Here is a 22,449-nt window from a genome sequence, read left to right on the forward strand (position 1 = left end):
CCTAGCATAGACTGGGCTCCTCCCAAGGGTGGGGCTATGCCCCCTCTAGGGCGTGGCCCCCAGTTCTGGATAGAAGCTCAGTGAGAAGCAAGTGACACCAAGACCTGCTGTGATGGCTGGGGGTCCTGGGTGGGAAGAGCCTCTTCCAGGCAGGGTATCTATCTGCCCCATGGAGCAGCCACTGCTTATGTGACTTTCTGACACTGGCCTGGTGGTACAAACCTACCAAGGGCCTGCAGCCCTGCCCCTTGGGATTCAAGGGTCTTAGGTGTCTCTCATGAGCACCCAGAGTCCGTTTGCCAGACTGTTACAGTCATAGGTTTTGACAGCAGCCAGTAGCTCTAATGCACCTATAATTAGCCACTGACACCAGTGTCTGTTGCTACACTGTTTTATTAGAACGGCACAGACAGATAAACCAGGAATATCAGTAATTCTAGGAATCTAGTTGGACACAATTAGCATCAGCATCTGTTTGTTGGAAAGGAGCTGGGGCCTACTGAGTACCTGTTGGCTGCTAGAGGGAAGACCCTCAACTGGAGTTAAATGACCCGCCCCTTTAAGGATCAGTCCTCTAAGTCATGGTTGCCAGGGTTGGGGTGGTGATCTCTTGGTCCTGCTCCACCCGGGTACAGCCCTCTGACCTCCTTTCTCTTCCTTCTCCCCAGCATCTGCTACTATGGCAGGCTCTTCTGGGAGTGGGGGGATGGCATCCGTGTTCATGACTCCCAGAAGCCCCAGGACCCAGACAAGCTGTCCAAGGAAGATGTCCTCTCATTCATCCAGATGCACAGCGCCTGAGGGTGTGGGGATGCCCACCCCTGCTGAATGATCTGTCATTCTCTGAGTCAGGGCACTCTGCCTGGGGCTCACAGTACTGGTTTTTTACCCCTTCTCAGAAAGGGACTGGGGAGCACAGTCACTGCAGCCTGACCATAAGGGGTGGGTGGTCTCCTCTCCATTCTCCCTGAAGAACTCAGTCGGGGACCTTCTGAGGACTCTGACGTTCCTTCTGGGACACCTTTTGGACTTCCCTCCCCAGAGACCTGCCCGGGAATTGTCTTCCCTGCCAGGAATCAGCCTGAAGGATGCTGCTCCTACAGGCGGGTTTGAGGTCAGGGCCGAGGGCATGTGTGGCCAGTGGAGGACGTGTCAGAGAACAGCAGGGCTTTGTTTCTGCCATTCTCTCTTGTATCCTGTAGACTCACTTTTCTGAGTTCCGTGCACTGCCCTGAGGGCGGCCATGCCCGTGCTCTGCCCAGCTTTTTATTGGGCCGACCCTGAGTGGGTGTAGGCCAGGGGCAGCTGCTGTACAAATCAAGGTTTTGTTTCTTTGAACTTGCTCTGTTTTGATGCCAAGTTGGAGATGATTTTATCTCCTCCCTGACCTCTGTCCTGGTCTTCCCTGGAGTTCGTCCCAGCCGGACCTCTGACAGTCCCGCAGGCCGGGAAGGGAGGCACGTGGACCATACTTCCCTGCCACTGCATCGGGACACAGGCAGTGCTGTCTCGATAGCGGGCATGACTGCCTCCTGGGGTTGTAGAGCCTTCCTGGGCCCCATTCCCTTTTGTTCTGAACCTTGGGCAGCTCTAGAAGAGGAAGCAGCCTTTAAAGACCTTTTTCTATGCCCCAGCAGCAGTGGCCCCCTGGCAACAGAGGTACCTCGGGTTGGGTCACACCCAGCCTTCTGGCAATCATGGCACCCCCCCCCCCCCCGCCATTTGCCACAGCCACCTTGCTACTCACCCCCTTTTTCTTCCCCAGTAGGAAGTACAGTCACTTTTGTTTGTCCTTTTGTGGTCACTCCATTTCCTCTGTCTTGGCAGAGGGGGAAGAAGGGAAGCTGGGCAGTAGCTTTGGGTGGGGGAGGGCACTTGTGGTTGTTTTTAATGGGAAATACCTCTCAGAGATGCTCTTACGGGCTCCCTAGAGCCCCATCCCAGTGCTAGGCTGGTTTCCATGGCGATAGGCCACAGAGACTCCCTGTGAGGTTGGAAATGACTCTACCTGGGGGTGGGGGGCGGTGTCGCCTAGCCAGCATCTAGCCCCTCCCTCCCCCCAGGTTGGTGGCAGCACAGCTGAGAAAGGTGTGTTTCCACCCCGTTCTGGGTATATCAGTGTGTCTTGCGGAATCTTGGATCATTAAAGATAAACATATTTTTAATGCCTGTGTGGCTCTGTGCTGGGGATAGTGCTGTTTGTCCTTGGTGCTGTGTGGTCTGGGATTGGCTTGAATGAAACAGTTTGGGCTGGAGAAGGGGAGGAAGCTCTACTTAAGAGGCGGGGAGGAAAGCAGGTTTGTTTAATCAGAGCCTCTACAAGCTCCTGGGCCTCGTGGGCCCTGCTGCTAGAGAAGGGGCCCCACCTAGGAAGAGTCCAGAAATTATGCAGCTCCTGTTGGAAGCAGGGACTGGAGAATGAAAGAACCTACTGCCCAGCAGGGCAGGGAGGCACCTTCCCCCTTACATAAATCACACGGCTCACTCCATGGTAGCACTGTGACAATCCAGGATCAGTCTGTGTGACTAAAATAACAGAGGTGTCAGACCAATTAGTGTCACTAGACCGGAGGGAGAGAGGGAGGGAGAGACGGTTGCACTGACCCCTGGCCAGCCTCCCCTCCATTCTGTGCCTGCACCGGTGGGGGTGGGGGGGCTGTGCTTGGGGTGAGGTGTGCAGGTGCCGATGGTGCCTCCCTCTCGGCCCAGGGCTAGAGCTGCTCCACCAGCTCCACAGCTCTGGTGCTGGCCTCCTCTAGCCTGCTGTACTTTGGCTCCTTCCTTCACCCTGGCCCCGAGGGTCCTTGATGTCTCACATCCTGAGCTCCTAGGGCAACTCCACTTTCCTAACTGGTGTAGTCTCCAGGCCAAGCCCCTGATCCTTCTGGTTGCCCTACTATGCTCGGCTTTGCTCAGCCTCCCACTCCTGCCCCTCCTGGCCCTGGTGCTGGGAGCAGAGTTGGGGGGTGGCCATGTTTGTTGCTCCTGCCCCCACTCCAGCCAACCCTGCCTGATTTGCTGCCCACTGTCACTGTAAGTCTGGTCATTACCATGGCTCTTGCCGCCTACTCTGCCAGGCCTCACCAGCCCTGCTTGCCTCTTGAAGATGGGTTAACTCTGTGGTCCTGTGGTACCTCCACATGACCACTTCCCTGGTCACCCTTTGCTGCATGGCGTGTGTTTTTTTTTTCATGCCATAATTACAGGCAGTGACCCTGACTGGAGGGCAAGAAAGTGTGTTTGGTGGGCACGGTGGACTGGTAGTGCAAGGCCTAAGCCCTGGAAATGGCTCCCAGAATAGTTTTGGCTTTTACATGCTTCCTCCTGTCTCCTTATTCCCCACTTAAGCTGGGGACTCACCTTCGCAACCCTGCCTTCCCCCTCCTTTCTGAGTTCTAAGCTGAACACTTCCCCTTGAACATCTTTTCTTCCTTGATTCCCGAGTGCCACCCCCACTGCCCTCCAGCTGCAGTCAGACCATGACATTTACTCAGCAGACAGAAGCAGCCTGGCTGTTCTTTATTGCCTCTCCCTTGGGCTGAGAGGGGAATCAGCACAAAGTCCTTCTGGAGACCCAGGCCCCACAGCAGGACCAGGAGTGAAGAGGGGCTGGGCTGGCAGCCCTGATCCAGTGTCGGGGCCGGGGAGAAATACGCCTGTACCTTGATTGTCTTGAGGCTTGAAGGGCCTGCTTGGTTGTGACCAGGGGACCAAGGAGGAAACCCGTGCTGACTGTGGAGAAGTCTCAGGCTCACATGGTCCAGTAGGTGTAGATGAGGGTCAGGAGAATAAAGATGGCCACAGAGAGCAGCATGTTCTTCCGGTTCTCCTGCCGAAGCAACTTTAACTCCTTCTCTGGGAGGAAACAGGAGTGGACAGGTAGTTTGGGCCCATATGCTACTCTCCTCTGTCTGCTTCTCTCACAAATGGGCACATACATTGCTCTGAGGGGCAGATGTGTTCCTTCCCAGCTTCTCCACTTCCTTATCTATAAAAATGACTGTCCTTGATCTGCCCAGATTCTCACAACCTTTTGGCTACAGATCCTGGCCCAAAGGAATCCCACCACGCAATGCTGCTCAGCCGTTTCTTCAAACGCAGTGAAAGTTGAGGATGGAGTGTGTGAGGGGGTTATCAGAAAGGCCACACCTGAAAGCCAAGCTAGGTGTTGGCATGGCATCACCAGGTGAGTCCTTTGGGCTGGGGGTGGGGGCTACGTGGTGCTCATCCTTTCAGGTGTTCTCATCTGGTCAACTAGAGACTCGGGGTAGCTGGGACTTTTGGGGCCTGATGCTGGAGCGGGTACAGGGTGGGGCCACACCATCAGGGCTTCCAGTCCTGCCCCCTGCTGGACACCCAGCTAAGCAGGAACCAGGGACACTAAGAGAAAGCAGTTTTTACCCACAAGGTGGTTGGGCTCGCCTCTAGAGGAGGCCAGTCCTATGGCCACACCGAATCCATTCATCCCCTCGTGTGACATGCAGGTGGGTGGTACTGAGGTACCGTACCTCTCAGGGAAATGGGGTTGATGCTGCGGCTGTAAAAATTGCTAGGCTTAAGGGGCACCTGGGTAGTTCAGTTAAGTGTCTGACTTCGGCTCAGGTCATGATTTCACAGTTTGTGAGTTCAAGCTCTGCATCTTGCGCTGTTAGCGCAGAGCTGGCTTCAGATCCTCTGTCTTCCTTTCTCTGCCCTTCCCCGGCTCACTCTCTGTCTCTCAAAAATAAACATTAAAAAAAAAATTGCTGGGCTTGAGGCAAAATGGATATCCCACTCCTACTTGTATAAAAGAGTGGGTATGTACCTGTAAATCAGCGCTGGGCAGGCCAGACTGAGATTGGGGCCCACGCAGGGGTGTGTATGTGCTTACGGTGTTGATTCAAACTGGTCCCTCTGGGAGGTTCCCTGTCACCTGGACTGTTCTGGGGCTGATTCTTGACCAGGTCTGGTCTCTCGGGGAGGACAGAACAGAGAAGTCTGATGAGCCTCTGTAGACCATGTTCCTCTGAGGTTGGCTGGGGCAGGGTGGGGGTAGGGGTGGTACCAGCCACCCTCCCACTCTGCACCCTACCTGGTTCTACCTGGCTCTGCCCCCAGTGCCCAGAAGGTGGCAGCATTGCTCCACCCACAGTAGCCCTTCCTGCTGCCCAAGTGGGAGGTTCATCCTGGGATGGAATGGAGGGGAAGGGGGGCGGGGGTGGTCGGAGAACAGATGTCCCAAGTCTGGGTGGATATGAGAGTCTCTTCTGGACCTGACTACAGCCATTCCCCTTCATCCCACAGAGGAAGAAGAGGCCCGTAGGCCTCTCCATCTCCCCTGGAACAAAGAAACAAACCTGCTCTCCTTCCAGGCTGCTGGGCCTACAGTGGGTTCCTACAGCCTCGGTGGAGGGGCAGGGGGGGAGATGGCTCCCTCCCAAAGAACCCTCTCGATCCCCATCACCCGGTGGGCTCCCTGGGCCTGGAGGATGGGGCTGGTACAGGAAGGGAACTTTCTTACCATAGTTAGAGGCTTTGTTCATCAGGCTGTTTTTCTCCTTCTCCAGAGACTTCCTGTAAGGGGAGGAGTATTATGGCTCAAGCCTTTTTCCTTCCCATCTGAGGGGCAGCTGGCACACCGGGGCATGATGGACAAGGAGCCCAAATCTCCAGCGGCAAGGAGTAGGGCAAATGGAAGCTCAGGGCCAGGTCCCCAGGATGAGAATGAGGGGCCAAGGGCAGATGCCTTACCTGGCCTCTGGGCTCAGGTCCGTCCCACAGAGCCTGGAGTTTACAGCTTCCAGGTCTTTCCGACACTGTGACAGCTTCTCCTCCAGCCCATCGATCTGAAACACACAGCACATGGGCAGATAGAGATGGGTGACAGAGCCTTTTAACTTTCAAAACAGTTGGGGTCCTCGGATAGGGAGGAAGGGGCCTCTAGGAGTCTTCCTGGACAGTACCCCGTCCTGCCAGCATCTTTGTTTTGGCGTCCTCTACCTCCACACAGTGCAGCCTGAGCCCCGCTGCAGACAGCTATGGGTGTGGTGCGGTTCCCACAGTTGCCCTGCTTCTCTGGACTAGGCATGGGTGGGGGGCCGTCAGGAGCAATCTCCCTGTCTTCCCAGGATGCATGCCGGCCAGGCTGACAGCAGGAGTGACCTGAGACAGTCCTGGTCTAGGAGGGAACAAGGCACTGCTATGGGAGGCCCTGCCTTTCCCCAGCACTCCACACACACGAGGGATGGGGATTAGACATCTAGGGGCCAAGAAGCAGAGGTATTTCTTGCGTTGACACACTTAAGGTAGTTTTAAGTTGTAAGAATATATATATTTTTTCCCATGAGAATCAATAAAAATCACGGACTGTAAAAAAACACAGCTCAAAAACTTGTTTCTGACTTGGTTCTTGTGCAAAAACATTGCCTATCATCAAGGTAGCTATAGCTTGTGGGGCAAAGTAGCTAAGCTCCTCAAAGGCTGGCTGACAAAGGTATCAGTCCCCCCCCCTTTTTTTTTAATTTATTATAGTTTCAGAGTCATGTTCTTGGGGAAATAATGTGAGTTGTAGGAAAATGTTTTCTAAAATACTGGACTGGATCGTTCAAGCCTGACTCCTGGTATCATGTATGTGGCTTTGAAAGTTCATCTCTGTCCATCTGTCTCCAGGTGTCTAATCTGCCACCTCTCTGGGCCCAGGTCTGTTCCTGTACCTCTGCCCTGCTGGAGGCAGCCTAGATTTCGGTGGGTGGGAAGATTCAGAGGGCCCAGTGTCCCTCAGTGGCAGGTGACTGAATAGTGCCTGGGGTCCCATGATGCTCAATTTTCCATCACATCCCTGGAGAGGGATAGCAAATATGACCTCTATATGGAAGGCTGGGATCCCCAAAGGGAAGGACTTTTTCGAGGAGTCGGACTGGAGCACCCCTCTCCTTAACTGGTCTCAGCCAGTTCTCTATCCAGTTCCTCCCGGAGAGGCCCCTGCAGAGACAGTGATCAATGATTACAAGTGCAGATCCCAGAGTCCCAGGCAGGTGTTCTGAGGCCTGTGTTAGGAGAGATGCACTTGAAGCCTTCTGCCCCTCTCCCTGGCCAGCACCCATCCCAGCCACTTCTGGGTCAGCCACTTTGCCTTGTCCCAACGCCTAGCTCTAGACATACCATCTATTCCCTTCCCTACAGCCTCAGCCACCTGCCAACTGCAGCTCCAGAGGCAAGGCCCTGTGGGAGGGAGCAACTGAAGAGCCCTGAGTTGATTGCCTGGTTAATTGTGTCATTTCTCTGCTAATGGGCACCAAAGGAAGGACTGTCCTGGGGAACAGCCCCAGCCACGAGCTGGGGCCTGTGCCTTGGGAGGCCGAAGGCTGTCCTGGAACCTGCACTACAGGGAAATAAGCACTGGGCAGTCAGGCTCGGAACAGCAAGAGCGTGACGTGATGGTCAGTGGAGCTGAACGAGAACAGCAGGTGGTGTAGGCCACCATGCAGCCCCCTCTTCCAGCAGCACCCTCAACACACACAGCCCAGCTCCTGGGGCCCTGAGACTTGCTGTTTCCATCCCATGGTGTGCAAACCACAATCAGGGCACCAAATTCCACGCTAGGTCCCAAAGCTTAGTTCTTGAAGTGCTACCTCCTCCACAGGCCTTCTCTGCTGCCCTTGACTGGAGAGGTATCACTTCCTTCCCTTGGCTCTCCTAAGGCTGACTGCACACGATGTCATCCCAGCTACGGGTGTCTAAACCTTACCTTCCTATACTCTGGGAACCCCTAGGGCAGATGTTGTAAACTTGTAGCCCAGGGATCAAGTCTAGCCCAGACTGGCCCATTCCACTTGCAAATGTGACTGTCCGGCTCCTAAGGATGCCTGACTTTGTAGCTCCTATCCTAGAATGGGGGCCGTCTGTCTTCCCTTTGTGATCACCACAAAGCCTGTCCTGCTGCAGTCTTTGTGTTTGTAGCCACGGAGGAAGGACTGCAGTTGAACGTGGATGGGGCCGAGGGGCTACAGATAGATCTAGGCCTCATGTAGAAACCAGAGCCTGAAACCCTCCCTTAGAGCTCACTCTTGCGTCAGATGTCTTCCTGCCACTCCTTGGGCCAAGTCCTGGTTCAAATGTCCCCAAGCAGGCTCGGTATTTCCACGCCTAAACATCTCTGGAAGGCTACCGGGTGCCCAAACAAGTGGTAATTGGCCCAGAACAAGACCGGGAACTCACGCTAAGCAAAATCTTTAAATTGAGGTTGGCAAACCATAAGTGGCCAAGCCAATCTGCTGTCGTGCTCTGGGCAGGGCGTGTGGAGCTGGCAGTAGGAGGCCTTTATCTGAACAAGCCCAATTTATCTGCAGTTCCACTGAATATCCCCACTTTCATTTACCACTTTTTAATGAGGCTTAAACGGACGAACACAAATCAAGGTTTTAGGGACTCAAGTTCTAACCTCCCTCTATGAATATTTATGTCCTGCTGACAGCTCTCTCTGATTCCCTTCTAAATAGCAAGTTCCCCCCTTTTTTTTTTATAACCCAGCTGCTTGATGTGGGCCAAGTGAGGGGAGGCTGAGACTGTCAGGAAGCTCTTCAGTAGGCCACAAACCTGTCCTCAGAAGGTGACTCTGCTGGCAACCACCCTGCAGCATTTGCTGAAGCAGGAGGCAGCTTTCAAGCAGCTTAATAATGGGTGCAAAGATCCAGGGTGACCTGGCTGCAGAGAAGGCAGGGAGGGAAGGTCAGGACGCAGCTTTTAGTTATGACTGGGGTCAGGAGTGGTGGCTACAGAGTGGGACTGACTCAAGATGGGCCCAGAAGTTGGGGAGAGGACCTAGAAAGTGGGCCTTAAAGGAAGCCTCTCATTGGGTTTTCAGTCAACTCACAATGACACTCTCAAGGTGGATTATTCACCTTGCAGATTCCCCAGTGCAAATCTATAATCCTTGGTTAGCTTTCTCTCTGCTGCCAGGCTAAAGGCAATAGAGGACAATACAGCCAGGACAAGAGAGAGGACAACAGGGTTAGGACCAGAGTAAAGAGATGAATGTCAAGCAGATTCTAGAAACATAGGGTCAGAGCTGGACAAGCAGTTGGGAGTCCAAGTGCCCAGAAACCTGAAATTGTGGTTCCTGAAAAGTGTGGTAGTAAGGAGTGTGGGCTGTGATCAGGTGCCTCAGCTGACTGCTCACTTGCCCTCTAAAGGACTTCCTTAATTCTGCACCTATTATTCACGTGCAAAACAAAGTTAATGTTTCATATTTCAAAAAAAGCTGTTGTCAGAATAAGAGGCAATACATGTAAGGTGCTTAGAATAGTGCCTAAAAGTTAAAGAAGTGTGTGCTGTCACTATTAGCCGAGAATGGCTTTCACTGGATCTTCGGAGAACAAAAAGGAAAGTGAGTTAATGTGAGGTGAGAGTAAGAGGAGGAGACAGAAGTGGGTGGGGTGTGTGATGGAGAGGAATCTCCACTCCTCACTGGCTGGCAGCAGTGGGAAGGGGAGGCCCTCTAGCTGGGATATGGCCATCCTCTGGGTCTGTGGTGGGGTTCGGTGGGGGAGGGGGGGCCTGCAGCACAGACCATCAAAACAGCACTGCCTCTAAAGGCTGGCCCACCACGCTGGCTCAGGACACAGCATGCTGGGAACCTCATGTTCCTGTCTGAGGATGAAGCTGGAAGCGTGGGGCTCTGGAGCCAGCACCAACCTGCTGAGGCTGGGCCCAAGGGTGAGGCCAGAGCAGTGCCTAAGGGCAGAAGAGATTCAGGTGTGGTGTGGGCACAGATGGGCCTCTGAGGAGACATGAAATGGCAGGCGGACCCTGGCAGTTGGAGACCGTGTTTGGCCACACCACGGGCCTGGCATCCAGTTAAGCCGAGAGCAGGAATGTGAAGCCCCGGGACTAAGAAAGGGACTGTCAAAGAGACTGGACTGACTCAAACAGGAAGAGAAGGTTACACTCTGGAGGCCATAGTGTCTCCTAGGACTCCTGCCCAATGGACGATACAGGGTCAACTGGCAAGAAGAGCACGGCTGGCCCGAGGCAAGCTCAGGTACTGAGGCTTTTCTGGAGCTAAAGGGGACAACACTGCTGGCTGTGACTGTCACAGGCAAAGTGGTAACAGCCAGGGGGGACTGAGACAAGGCACCCATTTAGACACAGTGTGGGAGCACAGAGTGGATACTGACGATGTAAAATTACATTAAAAAATACCAACGGGCGCCTGGGTGGCTGAGGTGGTTAAGTGTCTGACTCCTGATTTCAGCTCAGATCATGTATGATCTCACAATTCGTGAGACTGAACCCCGTGTGGGGCTCCGTGCTGGGCGAGGCGCCTGCCTGGAATTTTCTCTCTCTGCCCTTCTCCTCTCGTGTGTGTTCCCTCTCAAAATAAACATTTAAAAAATGCATTACGTTTGTATTCAGAAGACCAAGTGTCCATTTTCATACAGGGAAAAAGAATATTGTAAGTCTTTGAGATGACGGTCAGCCAGTGAAGCACAGATATAAAGGGACACCAGAAGTCAGAAAGGCGGCGGTGTGAGCTATCATTAGCTGTGACCTCTGGCCCTTCACACAGAGTTGAGGACCTGGAAGGTGTGAAAACCTGTGTGCAGCAGTTCAGTGGACAGAGAAGTAGGTGGGGAGTGTGCAGGGTGCCCTGGTAGAAAGTCTGTTCTCATCCCTGAGATGAGACCATGGGGACTATGGGTCTGAGCCCAGGCAGGAAGATGCAGAGGAGGAGGGAAAAAGAAGTATGTAAGGTAGGGAGGCAGAAGGATACAGGAAGGAGTTGAAGGTCCCAGAGGCGGTCCTGGAACCAGGGTCCAGGAAGGGTGTATTTGAACAAGAAAGCCCACAAGTGATTCCATCGCCATCAGGATGAGAACCGCTGTCTTTCTGATGCCCCAAACATGGATTGGGGCATCAGAGCCCAGAGCCTGGGGGGCGGCTTCGAGAGCAGGCAGAGGAGCAGGCTCAGTGAGAAGTTTAGGACCAAGGATTCTCCACAGAGCAGGGGATGTTTCCTGCTCAACAAGGTGAAGATCTGAAGTCAGCCCAGCAGTCAAGGTCAGCAGAGACCAAGTGGGGCCACTGATCCTGTTGGCAGGTGCCAAGGGAAGAAAGGGCTTCTTCATTTCCAGTCCTTGGGGGCAGAGTTCCTGCAGCCTCTTCCTCAAGTGCCCTTCAGATGCGGCTGAGTGCCGTGTGCTCTGTGTGCCGCCCCGGCAGTTCAGGAGCCCTGAGCCAGCTAAGAAAAGCCCCTCTGCCACCTGACTTGGGGAATAACACCTTATTCTCAGAGCTTTCGGGAAGTCTCCCTGGGGTCCTATAACGCCATAAAACCACTGTGTTAAGAGAAACTGTAAAATTCGTCTGAAATCCCGTGAGGCACTTTTTTCAGGAGTGTGGAGCCTCCTGGAATCGAAACCCTGAATAAAGCCTCTTTGGGGACGGTGAACCCGGGTGCCAACTCACGCATGGGTAACTGCCCAGCACGCTGGTCGGGTCAGGCCCCACAGGGGTGGGGGAGCAGTCCCAGGTCTGGCTGCTGCTGGGCCCTGTGCACAGCTCATATTCTGCTGACAAGCTTGAGCCACAGGCTGCCGCTTCCCTGCTGCAGGTGTTCCTATTGAAGGTGGCTGAATGGTGCTCCCATGAGCATCTTGATGGCCTGGGAGGTGACTCCCTGCCTACCCCAAACCACCGTCTAGGGCCAGGCTTTCTTCTGGGAAAGGGCAGAAAGCACCCTCAGGGCTTAGCTCTGGGTTACAATGCAGATCACTCTACTTTCTGGTTTGGGAAGTTATTTCTGGTTTTCCCAGTCTTGCTCTCAAGAGCTTCTGGCCAGTGACTGACAGAAATGCTAGAATAGGTTAACCTCCGAAGTCAGACAGTGGTCACGGGGCATATCCCACACCTGCCTGGCCAGGTACTTGCTAATAGAGAGCATGGTGTCAGGGTATTAGATGGCACAGCATGAGTCAAAGCAGCTTCTGGAAGCCAAAAGTCCATGCAAAACTAAATCACACTACCAGTAGCAGCCAACACTTCTATAGCATGAGCTATATTCCAGGTTGTTCTGAGCACTTCACTCACGGAATGCTTACAATAACCCTATGAGGTGGTCCCCCCTGCTCAGTGGCCCCCCCTGTCAGCTGGGAACACGCTCCAAGGCCCCCAGTGGATGCCTGAAACCACAGATACTACTGAACCCTATATATATACATATATGGTGTTTTTTCCTATCCGCACATACCTATGATAAAGTTTAATTTATAAACTAGGCACAGTAAGAGATTAACAATAATAGTAAAACTATAACAAAAGTTATGTGAATGGAGTCTCTTTCTCAAAATATCTTACTGTATGTACTGTATTCACCTTTCCTGTGATATGAGATGACAAAATGCCTACGTGATGAGAATGATATGAAGTGAATGACGCAGGCTTTGTAAGGGAGCATTGAGCTGCCTGCCACCTTTTGACAATATGTCAGGAGGAGGATCATCTGCTTCCAGACCGAGTTGGCCGCAGGTAACTGACATCACGAGTAAGGGGGATCTCCTGTATTCACCTTTTGCAGATGAGGAAACTAAGGTCATGGAAATGAAGCCATTTGTCCAGGGCTACCCATAGGGGAACTGGGCAGTCGGAGTCTGTGCTGTTAGCTGCTCCCCCCGCCCAACCCCCAACGAAGAAAGCAGAGAGCTTCCAGCCCGAAGCCACTCAGCTCCTGGGCGTAACCTCCGCTCCTTGTACCCCAGGCTAGGCAGTCTGAGATGGCTTCGTATATGCTACCGATGTCGGCATCAGCTCTGCAAGGAAGGGACTGTCCCTGTTTGTAGAGGGGAGCAAACTCCCGGTGGGGAGATTTTAAGCAAGGTCATGTAATTGGGAAGTGGCAGAATTGGGGATCTGAATCTGAGTTTTTCTGCTTCAGAGCTTATGCTCCTTCCAATACTGCAAGCTCTTTCTCCAAAATCCCTCATGAAAACATTCATGACAAAGAAGGGTTCTGGGGAACAAAGTCATCCCACATCCCAGTCGAAGCCAATCTAAGCTTGTTGATCTGGCTTCAACAGATTCTCTACTCTGAATAATCTTGTACGAGGGCTTTGCTTGGTCTCTGTCCACGGAACAGATACTCTCGGTGAGGGAAGAACCTGACTGCAGTCTGCTTGGAGACAGTAAGACAGGAACAGAGCGCCTGTCCTCATGTTAAAGGCAATTACCCCCGCCCCCACCTTCCGGCTTCTTGAACATCCCTGGCACCCTCCCCCAGATTGCCTAAACTGCCACAGCACCCTCCAAAATTCACACAAAAAGACCCAGTTTCGAGAAGGAAAAGGTGGGCTAGTTAGCCCTGACAAGTCCTTCTTTCCCCAGTGGGGGGCAAGGCCTTTCTTTTCACTTGCCAATTTACAGCCCTGAAGAGGGTGTCAGTGGCTTCACCTCCAGCCCCAGTGGCCCGGGAACTGGATTTCTGGAATCATTTTCACACATCAGGGAGGCCCTGGGACATTTATTATAATGGGTAAAGAGGCCAGAACACCTGCACAGATGGTCTCTGGCAAGAGCACTGGGGCTTTCCATCTGAGGCCGTCAGACCACACAGCCAAGTCACATGGGGGTCACGGGCCTCGATTTTCTGGGCGACCAGCCTCAAACCCCAAAGGTCTGGTTACCCTGACACCGCTTAAGGGGTGTTTTTCTGTGGAGGTGGCTCAGAAAACAAAAACCTCACCCATGGCTCCCCAAATCATCAGAAGTTTCTCTCCCAGGCTGAGCAGATGAAGACAGTAAACCCTCCCAGTTTTTAATCAACAAACAACTTCCAGGAAAAGCAGACAGCCAAAGGGCTTGTCATTTCTCTGGAGAATCGCCCCCCACCCTGGGTCAGGATCACGAGGGGCCCTGCGGAAGCACACGGCAGCTCTGAGATCCTGCGAGACCTTCTGGCGTGCTGAGCAGCTCTGCGAGGAGAGCCACGTCAGTCCCGGCCTGAGGCCTTCAGCTGTCCCCAGGCCAGAACGCTGTTTGGGGCTTGTTTTCGCTTCTTTCCCCCAGTATATGTTTTTTGATAAATTAGCAAAAGCTTCTTCATCGCTGAAAGGCTCAAAGCACTGTTCAAGAACTGGCATCCACCCCATGCCTTATGAATTCATTAATTAAGATGCTGGCAAACAGCCACTCCACACATGCTGACATCCAGCCGTGTTAGGTAATGAGGTTTTAGTCTCCTGACCCCCGTCAAGTGGAACGGAGCCAGACACGGGCTGCCGAGAGAAATCACCTGCCCAACGGCAACCTGTCGCTTGCGCCTGGCAGCAGGTGAGGCTCATTTAATGGTCAGTGGCCCTTGAACAGTCTCCGCACGCCATGAGCCTCTCTCCCGGCCCCTGGATGGGAGGCGTCCAGCTGCCTGCCCCACCGTGGCCTCCTAACCTCTGACCAGTGAACCACTCAACGGGGCCCAGACATCAGGGGCGCGGGTTCAAGTGCTTCTTCCAGCCACTCAAGCCAATTCAGTAAATATATATTGATGATCCACTAGGCTGCTTCTTCCCCTTGTCTCAGAAAACCGGTAGGTTCCCCTTAGCCTTGTACACAGCCTACCCCAGTACTGTGTCTTCACCTTTGTGCCGCAGGAGGTAATGAAGGGAGCGTGACCGCAGGCAAGGTTGACCTGCGCGCAGGACTAGGGCAATTGGAGGCTCCTCACCCCTCCCCTGACCTTGGAATGTACGTTCTGCCCACTGTTCCCACAGTGGGAGCTGTTCTAAGGACACAGCCTTGAGAGACCAATGTGTTGTGGAGACCATCTGGACAGCATACGTGACTGAACCCAGTTAAGGCCTCTATACAAACTTAAGATTTGGCAGGCGGGTGTGGAGGTCTACTCACCACCCAGGACAAGCCTCATATGTGAATTCCCTTGCTTATTAATTTTTTTAATGTTTTTATTTATTTTTGAGAGACAGAGAGAGAGAGCGTGAGCAGGGGTGGGGCAGAGAGGGAGACACAGAATCCGAAGCAGGCTCCAGGCTCTGAGCTGTCAGCACAGGACTCAAACTCACGGACTGCGAGATCACCCAAATCGGGTGCTCAACCCACTAAGCCACCCAGGCGCCCCTGTTCCCTTGCTTATTAAACCTGCCACCTACCAGTCTGGAGTGGCCTGCCCCTTTCTTGGGTCATTCTCTGCCCTCCAGGTCAGGGGGCTGTTTGCAAACCAACAACTTGGTGCTTCTGCCCCTCTATGCCCGCTGGGAGTTTACAGCAGTGGCTTACATCGAACAAGTAATTACAATGTCAAGGTTCTTTCCTCCTGGTGCTCATCCTGTGTAGGCCATTTTCTCCCCTCAATTTACCAACTCTCCTTACTCCTCAGTGATCCTGACCTCTTTTTCTGGTAAGGATTCCAGTGAATTCTAATGACTCCCATTAACTTTCCTTCCCTATAGCAGATATTATTAGTTGGCCAACCCAACACTGATTCCCAAACCCCTCTTCCTCTGCCCACCTCCATTACAGAGGTTAGAAAAGCTCAACAGGTGCTTTCCCAGACTCACTGCAGCTAGGGTGGTCATGATCCAGTTCTGGCCAATGAGATGTTCCCGAAGTCAGCTGGAAGACTCCTGGGACAGCTTATGCGTTGCTGATAAAAGGGACAGTGTTGTAGTTCCTTTATCCTTCTTCCTGACTTAAAAGTTGGATATGATGACTGGAGCTGTGGCAGCTACCTTGTGACTATGAGGAAATAGCTAAGAGAATGCAGAAATACCAGCCTTGACTGAGCTTTTGAGCCAGTAAATGCCAGGGGACATTTACCTCCAAATTTGTTAGAGAGAAAAAAGTATATTCCTATTTACTTAGGCCATACATACAAGGTTTCCTGTACCTTGTAGCAAAAAGTTTCCAAACTGACAGATTTTTGTACTGGGGACCAGATCTAAGCCAGTTATCTCCCTTAAGATGTCAGCTAGGACACCACACATCTGTTAAGACCCACTGGCTGTTGAAACATCTAAAGACACCAACCTGAATGGACGGTGTAGCTACAAAAGTACAGTGACCAACAGCTCATTACTGTCAGACATTAAAAAAAAAACCAGAAACAGGTTTTGTCTCAGCCAAAATCCTATCAGTTTAGACTGAAACGCCACCTTTCCCTCCTTCCACACATTAAAATCAATCTCATCTGAATGCTCTCTCATTATGCAGAATTAACTCTCAGAAGCTAAAACTCATAGCCAGTCTTTTCCAACTCCGAGATCTTGGAAAGTAGCAAACGGGTTGGACAAAAAGACCTTAAGAGGAGACACAAGCAGAGGCGGCTAGGAGGTGTCTTGGTTGTCCTGGGAGGTGACTGCCCGGTACAGCCCAGTACAGCTGGCCCAAGCCAGTCTTCGGGTGAGAACCACCAAGCAGGCAGTGGTAATTGCTTCATTACAACAAGTGGAGACTGTTTGCAGGTGCTGAGATCACTCACTTGTGGGGGTTTTATTGCACTCGTCAGATTAACAAACATTTTGATTAAATCACCACTTCACTGGCTCTGAGCACATGACTTTTAATAAGAGGACAATATCCCCTGCTACTGAATTATCAGTGCACATTCAAAACTCAGATCTGCTGGGGGCAACAGAGGAACAGGTGGGGAGACAGCCAGATGCCAAGCTTTTCCTAAGGTGCACAGTTATAGACCTCGGATCTTAGAATATCCAAGCAAAAAGTAACCTTAGAGAACAAGATCACATATGTAAATAAATCAGTATCGACAAGATTAAAAAAAAAAAAAAAAGGCAAACGTGAGCGGTAAAGACACCAGGAGAGCATATGCCCACCAAATTTGAAACATTTTAGAAACCTGTGTCAGCCAAACAAAAACATCTGTGATCCGTACTGGGATCACGGTCAATGAATTTCTAATCTCCGGTTAAGTTTAAGGCCTTCATGCCACAGAAAAGGAAACTAAAGTCCAAATGTGGGGCCTAAGCCATGATGGAAGGTTGCACAAGAACTACAAAGGCTACTCGTAAGAGCGCTGTTTGTTGATTACCCACCCTGAGCCAGGCATGAGCTAGGCATTTCACACATTATGGTCTCATGTGAGCCTCGAAACCACACTTGAGGCCAACTGCAATCTGCAACAGAGACTGCAGGCTGTTCACTAAACACACTAGGCCCTTCTTCCACAGTGATGGGGCTGTAGCTGGGCATGCGGCCTCCTGGCCAATGAATGCATTTCCCAGCGCCCCCTTACAGTTAGGTGAGCTCTGGAGTCTTAGCTCGCATCTTTGCCCACCGAAAGTGGGCGCTCTGGGCCCACGACTCTTAAGACAGTGACGTTTATGCTTCCTCTGCTCTCTTTCCCTGCCAGTGGACACATCAACGGGATGTGACTTAGTTTCATTCATGAGGTGAAATTAAGGCACTGAAGAAGGGCAGAGTCACAAGATGAGAGGAATATGGCAGAACCACTACTGCCCTGGTACTCTAGACCCGGGATTGGTAAACTGTCGGCCTGGGGGCCAAATACAGTCCCTGCCTTTTTTCATAAATAAAGTTTTATTGGAACACAGCCACACCCATTAATTCACATATTGTCTATGGCTGCTTTTGTGCTACGACAGCCTGTCTAAGCATGGTTGATGCTCCTTATTCATGGTAGTTATGGTCTATTACAGTTACTGCCAACAATGAATTAGCAAATACTGAACCAGGTTAGATTCCTGGGAGCGTCTGGTCACACCAGTTTTATCAACTGATCAATACAAAACCTTGTTTTTTTGTGTTTCTGTTTAGAGACCTTATTTAATATGTATTATTGATTCATTAACATCGAACTCAGAGCCAACAGCACTATAACTCATCTCTGAACAAAGCTTATCTAACATATATTTTCTCTGGAAGGCAAATACAGCCTTCTTGTGCTTTAGGAAAAGTAGATAGCACTTCGGTGCTACACGTGAGGGCCGTTTTAAACGACAAAATCACCAACAAAAAGCACAGAGACACAAAGAACATGGCACTGCACGGACCACAAAAAGGACACATGTTTACAGCATGAGATGAAACACGAAGGCAGAGCACTGCTTTGTTCGACCTCAGCTGGGCCTCAGGTGACTCCAGTTTTTCACCGGTTTGTGTAGGAATTACTGCAAAAGCATCACAAGTACTGATCTGGGGGGTCACGAATACATTTTAGCAAGAAGGCAAATTCACAAAGACAGAATCCGTGAATAATTAGGATCAACTATAGTTGCAGCAGAGACACACGGCCCACAAAGCCTAGAAATGTACTATCTGGCCATTTATAGACAACACCTGCCAATCCCTGCTCTGTCCTACTAGGAAAAAATAAACTTTCTGAAGCCACTGAATTTTTGACTTTCTGTTACAGCAGCCTACTATGTCCTACTGCAGGTTATAAAGTCTATGCTCTTCCCACCACACAGTGCTACCTCATTTTTCCAATCATATTCTCTTCTAGAGGGAGGCTCACATTTCCATCAACCTTTTTTTCGTGCCACGGAGGCTAGTATTTCTCAAGAGGTGGTATAAAAAACCTTCTGCATCGGCATGGGTGTGTGTAGCTGGTTAAAAATGGAGCTTCCTGGGGGTGCCTGGCTGGTTCAGCTGGTAAAGCATGTATTTGGCTTTCAATCTCTGGTTCATGAGTTCAAGCCCCCATTGGGCATGGAGCCTACTTAAAAAAAAAAAAAAAAAAGCAGATTCTTTGTTGAAAATACACACCCAAGTCCTACTGAATTACTCGGGATAGAAGACGATTCAACTCTCCATTTTTAACAGGCTCGACAAATTATTCTTAATACATTCTAAAGTCTGAGAACTACTTACTGGTAGTAAGTTCAGGAAGACTATTACCCTGTATCTGTCTCTCTCGCACTGGGACAGTAATCTAGGGAACGGTAACCCAGGAGAAACAAGACGCATTAGAGGGCAAATCACCTGTGCTGATTCTCAGCTCCCCCACTGCTTCGACCTGGCCTCAATCTGCAACCTCAGTTTCCCCACCTGTAAAAATCTCCCAGGCCCATAGCGAGGACTGAGAACGCAAATGAAGTACCATGTAGCAGTTAGGTGCTCAATATGCCTCAATCTTCTTTCCCTTCCATATGCAGTCAATTATTTTTAAGCTCTTTGGGAACTTCATCATTCCACAATTCTCTACAAAATCCCACAGATCGCCAAAGTAATTTTCAAGCTACAAGCTTCAGCACCCCAGAGGGAAAACTTCCTATCTCAGGAGATATTTAAGCCATTTAGTAATATAGTAAACGGCATATGGGCCCCCTCACTTCTGCGGGAGTTCCCTCATCCACAGGCATGCTTTTGGGGTCCCCCTCACCTCCCAGTGCCCGCCCCTTTTACGTCCTCTTCAGTTACACGTTTTCACTACGGCCTCCTTATTTCCGTGTCCCGCCCTCTTTGGGGCTTTCCCTTCACCCCCACGTCTCTTTCCCCCTGGAGGTCCCCTCACTTCTGGTGCCCCCTCGGACTTTCCAACTTGCCTTTCCCTCAGCCCGCCCCTCATCTCCGGGCACCCCTTCGGACTCTCTACGGCCCCTCACGTCCCTCGCCCGAACCCGCGTCACCCTCACTTTCTCCCCTCACCCCTCCTCCAACCTGGAGCCGGGCCGACCCACTTCCCCGCCGCGGGGAGAAGGCAACGAACGACCCAGCCCACCCCCCATTTCTCCCCTCACCTCTAGAGCGACGCCCAGATTCTCCCGCTTCTTTTTGGTCATGTTATTCGCAGGGCTCCCCCAGTCATTATTGGACGCACCCACTGGCGGCACCACGCATGAGCAAAAATCGTGCTTCTCCCTCATTGGCCGTGGCGGCGGCGGGGGGCGTGGGGCTGCTGGAGGTCACCATCTTATTGAGGGGCGTGGCCAGCTTGGGGCGGCCATGTTTATGAGGGGCAACCTCTAATTTGAGGTCTCAGGCTAGGGGCGTGGAGAGGATGGCTAGATTGGCCCGTGAGGAGCAATGGCCCACCCTCTAGGGAAGGAGTTGCTCCTTTTCTTTCTAGTTCAAAACCGTTTCGCATCTTTTTTCACCGCATTCCATTCTATTTCATTTTATTCTGTTTTTGTTTGTTGTTGTTGTTGTTTTTTTTTTTTTTGAGAGAGAGAGAGAAAAAGAGAATCCCAAGCAGCCTCCACACTCAGGCAGAACCCAACGCGGGGCTTGATCCCACGACCCTGGGATCATGACCTGAGCTGAAAAAGAGTTGGATGCTCAACTCACTGAGCACCCAGACACCCGTATTTCATTTTTAAAAAGAGCCGGTGGTCGGGCGCCTGGGTGGCGCAGTCGGTTAAGCGTCCGACTTCAGCCAGGTCACGATCTCGCGGTCCGTGAGTTCGAGCCCCGCGTCAGGCTCTGGGCTGATGGCTCAGAGCCTGGAGCCTGTTTCCGATTCTGTGTCTCCCTCTCTCTCTGCCCCTCCCCCGTTCATGCTCTGTCTCTCTCTGTCCCAAAAATAAATAAACGTTAAAAAGAGCCGGTGGGAGGTGACTGGGTGGCTTGGTTGGTTAAACTTCCAACTCTTGATCTCAGCTCAGATCTTGATCTCAGAGTCGTGAGTTCAAGCCCCACATTGGGCTCCATGCTGGGCATGAAGTCTACTTAAAAATAAATAAGTAAATAAACAAACAAAATAAAAAATAAAGTTGGTGGTAGGAGACCTTTTAAGTTTCTTTCATGGCCCATTAATGGATATTGAACTGCAATTTCAAAAATAGTCATAAACATTTTCCCGTGTCTTTCAAATCATCATTTGTGATAGCTGTATATATTGCCAGGTAAGTATATACCATTCTTGTATCGGACATTCTTCTATTAGACATTACTTCCAAATAATGCCAAAGGAAACATCTTTGCGTACATAGCTCTGTATGATAAATTCACACAAGTGGAATTTTGGGTCGAAGAGGATGATACCAGAATCAAAGCTCCTTACTTTCTGACTAGTTATCTCTCCGCTGGAACCTGTGTTTGTGTGTGTGAATGATAACCCCAGCTCAATGTCTGGGGGGGGGGGGGGGGGGAAAGGAAAAATGTTTTCAGATCTGTGTTCTCTTCTTGATAGAGTCATTGAGTGATGGAGCTGGAAGGGACCGGAGATATCATCTCGCCTGGCCGCCTGACTGAGGCCCACAGAGGGAAAGTATAGTAAATCCTGTCTGAACAGGAGGCAGGCTGTTGAGCAGTTGTTTAGAGCAGTTCTCAACACCCAGCACAGGAAAAACTTACTCAAGAACATTGTCCATCAACTGTCAATCAACAGCATTTATTGTCAGAACACTCTTCACAGTATTGGTCCCAATCCCAGAAAAACCAGACTCTGTCTTCCCAATTATCACAGGCACAGGCACAGGGGAGGTGAGAAGAGGGGGAAAAAACACTGTGTTCTTTTAGAAGTGGTTCCTTCTGCATTTGTTTGCACCAAGAAAAAGCCACAGAGATCTAAGTGGGCTTCGGTCCCTTGTCTCTGTCCCCAGTTCCCCTGTGAGATGCTGGGCAAGCTATCATCCTTCTCCTGGAAGAGCCTCAGATTTTCCACACCAGACCTTGCCCCATGGTTCTGATGATGGGACAAATACTTGAAATGGGGCTGGAATCAGAGTGTGTGTGGGTTGGGCTGTAAGGGAAGTGAGGGAGACTGCCCCGGACTCCAATCCCAGCTCTGCCACTTAGCAGTGGTGTGATTGGGGACGAGACACTTAAGTTCCCTGAGCCATGTTTTCTACGTCTGCAAAATGAGCTCGTGGAGCCGGGCTCGTAGGGTTGTTGTGAGAATTCTGAAGTGGTCGGTGCTGTGCTTTGTGAATGACCAGGAGAGATGCCTCTGGGGCCAGCTTTCCAGTCTAGGTTTCACTTGGTAACTTCCGCCATTGGTATTTTTTGGCATTGTTTTGGTATTGGTTGCAATCAGCTTTGACACTGTTGTAGAGTATCTGTTGTAAGGAGTTTGGGGCAAATACTTGGGTTGTTTCCTGCTGTCAAGGATGAGTGGTTCACTGCAAAAGGCAGCCCCCAACATGCACCAGGGTCTCTCTGTGATGCTCTCTCCACCTCTCTACTTGTCTTTCCTGCTGAGACCATCAGTCATGGGTTTCACGTGTCCAGACATACAGTCAGTGTGATCCCCGTGGTGCTGGGGAGGCTGAAAAGCCCCAGGTAAGCCCCCGATGTCCTTTCGTCCCCCTGGTACATATAAAGACCAGCTTTGATTCCCATGGGAGCTGTCTGCCAAGCCTATTGCAGCTTGGCCTGGCTTTGTGCTGGAAATTCTGCCCACACACAGATGGATTACTGTGGGCCAGTTGTCTGTCCATCTTTGTTCTCCAGAGGGCTGTGGTTCTGAACTATTTATGAGTTTTAGAGCGAAGTGTTTAAGGGAAATAGAGCACTGCATTGGCAGACAGGAGAACTGGTTCATTC

At 51.3% G+C, this 22,449-nt stretch overlaps 2 protein-coding genes across 8 annotated transcripts in view; one reads left to right on the forward strand and one right to left on the reverse strand.

The window, feature by feature from the left end:
- The window catches only part of CMTR1 (cap methyltransferase 1), a 50,424-nt gene extending 48,259 nt beyond the window's left edge, over positions 1–2,165 (forward strand). For all 5 annotated transcript variants that reach the window (XM_043591284.1, XM_043591285.1, XM_043591287.1 and 2 more), the window contains one exon: positions 669–2,165. In XM_043591284.1, coding sequence (XP_043447219.1) covers positions 669–801 — 133 coding nt within the window. In that variant the 3' untranslated portion in view covers positions 802–2,165. The remainder of the gene's footprint in view (positions 1–668) is intronic.
- Positions 1,627–19,787, reverse strand: CCDC167 (coiled-coil domain containing 167). 3 transcript variants are annotated; one of them, XM_043591289.1, is made up of 4 exons: positions 6,912–7,346; positions 5,731–5,825; positions 5,501–5,553; positions 1,627–3,850 (listed from the first exon to the last, which is right to left on the reverse strand). In XM_043591289.1, the coding sequence occupies exons 1-4, from the start codon at positions 7,080–7,082 to the stop codon at positions 3,396–3,398; spliced, it is 774 nt and encodes a 257-aa protein (XP_043447224.1). In that variant the 5' UTR covers positions 7,083–7,346; the 3' UTR covers positions 1,627–3,395. The 3 variants fall into 3 exon arrangements, with proteins under 3 accessions (XP_043447224.1, XP_043447226.1, XP_043447225.1); XM_043591291.1 differs by lacking the exon at positions 6,912–7,346 and adding an exon at positions 19,704–19,787 and having other exon boundaries at positions 3,491–3,855; XM_043591290.1 differs by having other exon boundaries at positions 3,491–3,855; positions 6,912–7,097.
- Between the last annotated feature and the right edge of the window lie 2,662 nt (positions 19,788–22,449).

This window comes from Prionailurus bengalensis, chromosome B2, assembly GCF_016509475.1.
Source record: "Prionailurus bengalensis isolate Pbe53 chromosome B2, Fcat_Pben_1.1_paternal_pri, whole genome shotgun sequence".
Lineage (NCBI taxonomy): Eukaryota > Metazoa > Chordata > Mammalia > Carnivora > Felidae > Prionailurus > Prionailurus bengalensis.

Bases quoted from the DNA above. Each gene is read 5' to 3' on its own strand.
- CCDC167 (XM_043591289.1), bottom strand. From the start codon at position 7,082: ATGGGTGCTGGCCAGGGAGAGGGGCAGAAGGCTTCAAGTGCATCTCTC. The intron at 5,554-5,730 runs GTAAGGCATCTG...CTCCCCTTACAG, and splicing joins GACCTGAGCCCAGAGGCCAG to GAAGTCTCTGGAGAAGGAGA. The intron at 3,851-5,500 runs GTAAGAAAGTTC...CTCCCAGAGAAG, and splicing joins GAACAAAGCCTCTAACTATG to GAGTTAAAGTTGCTTCGGCA.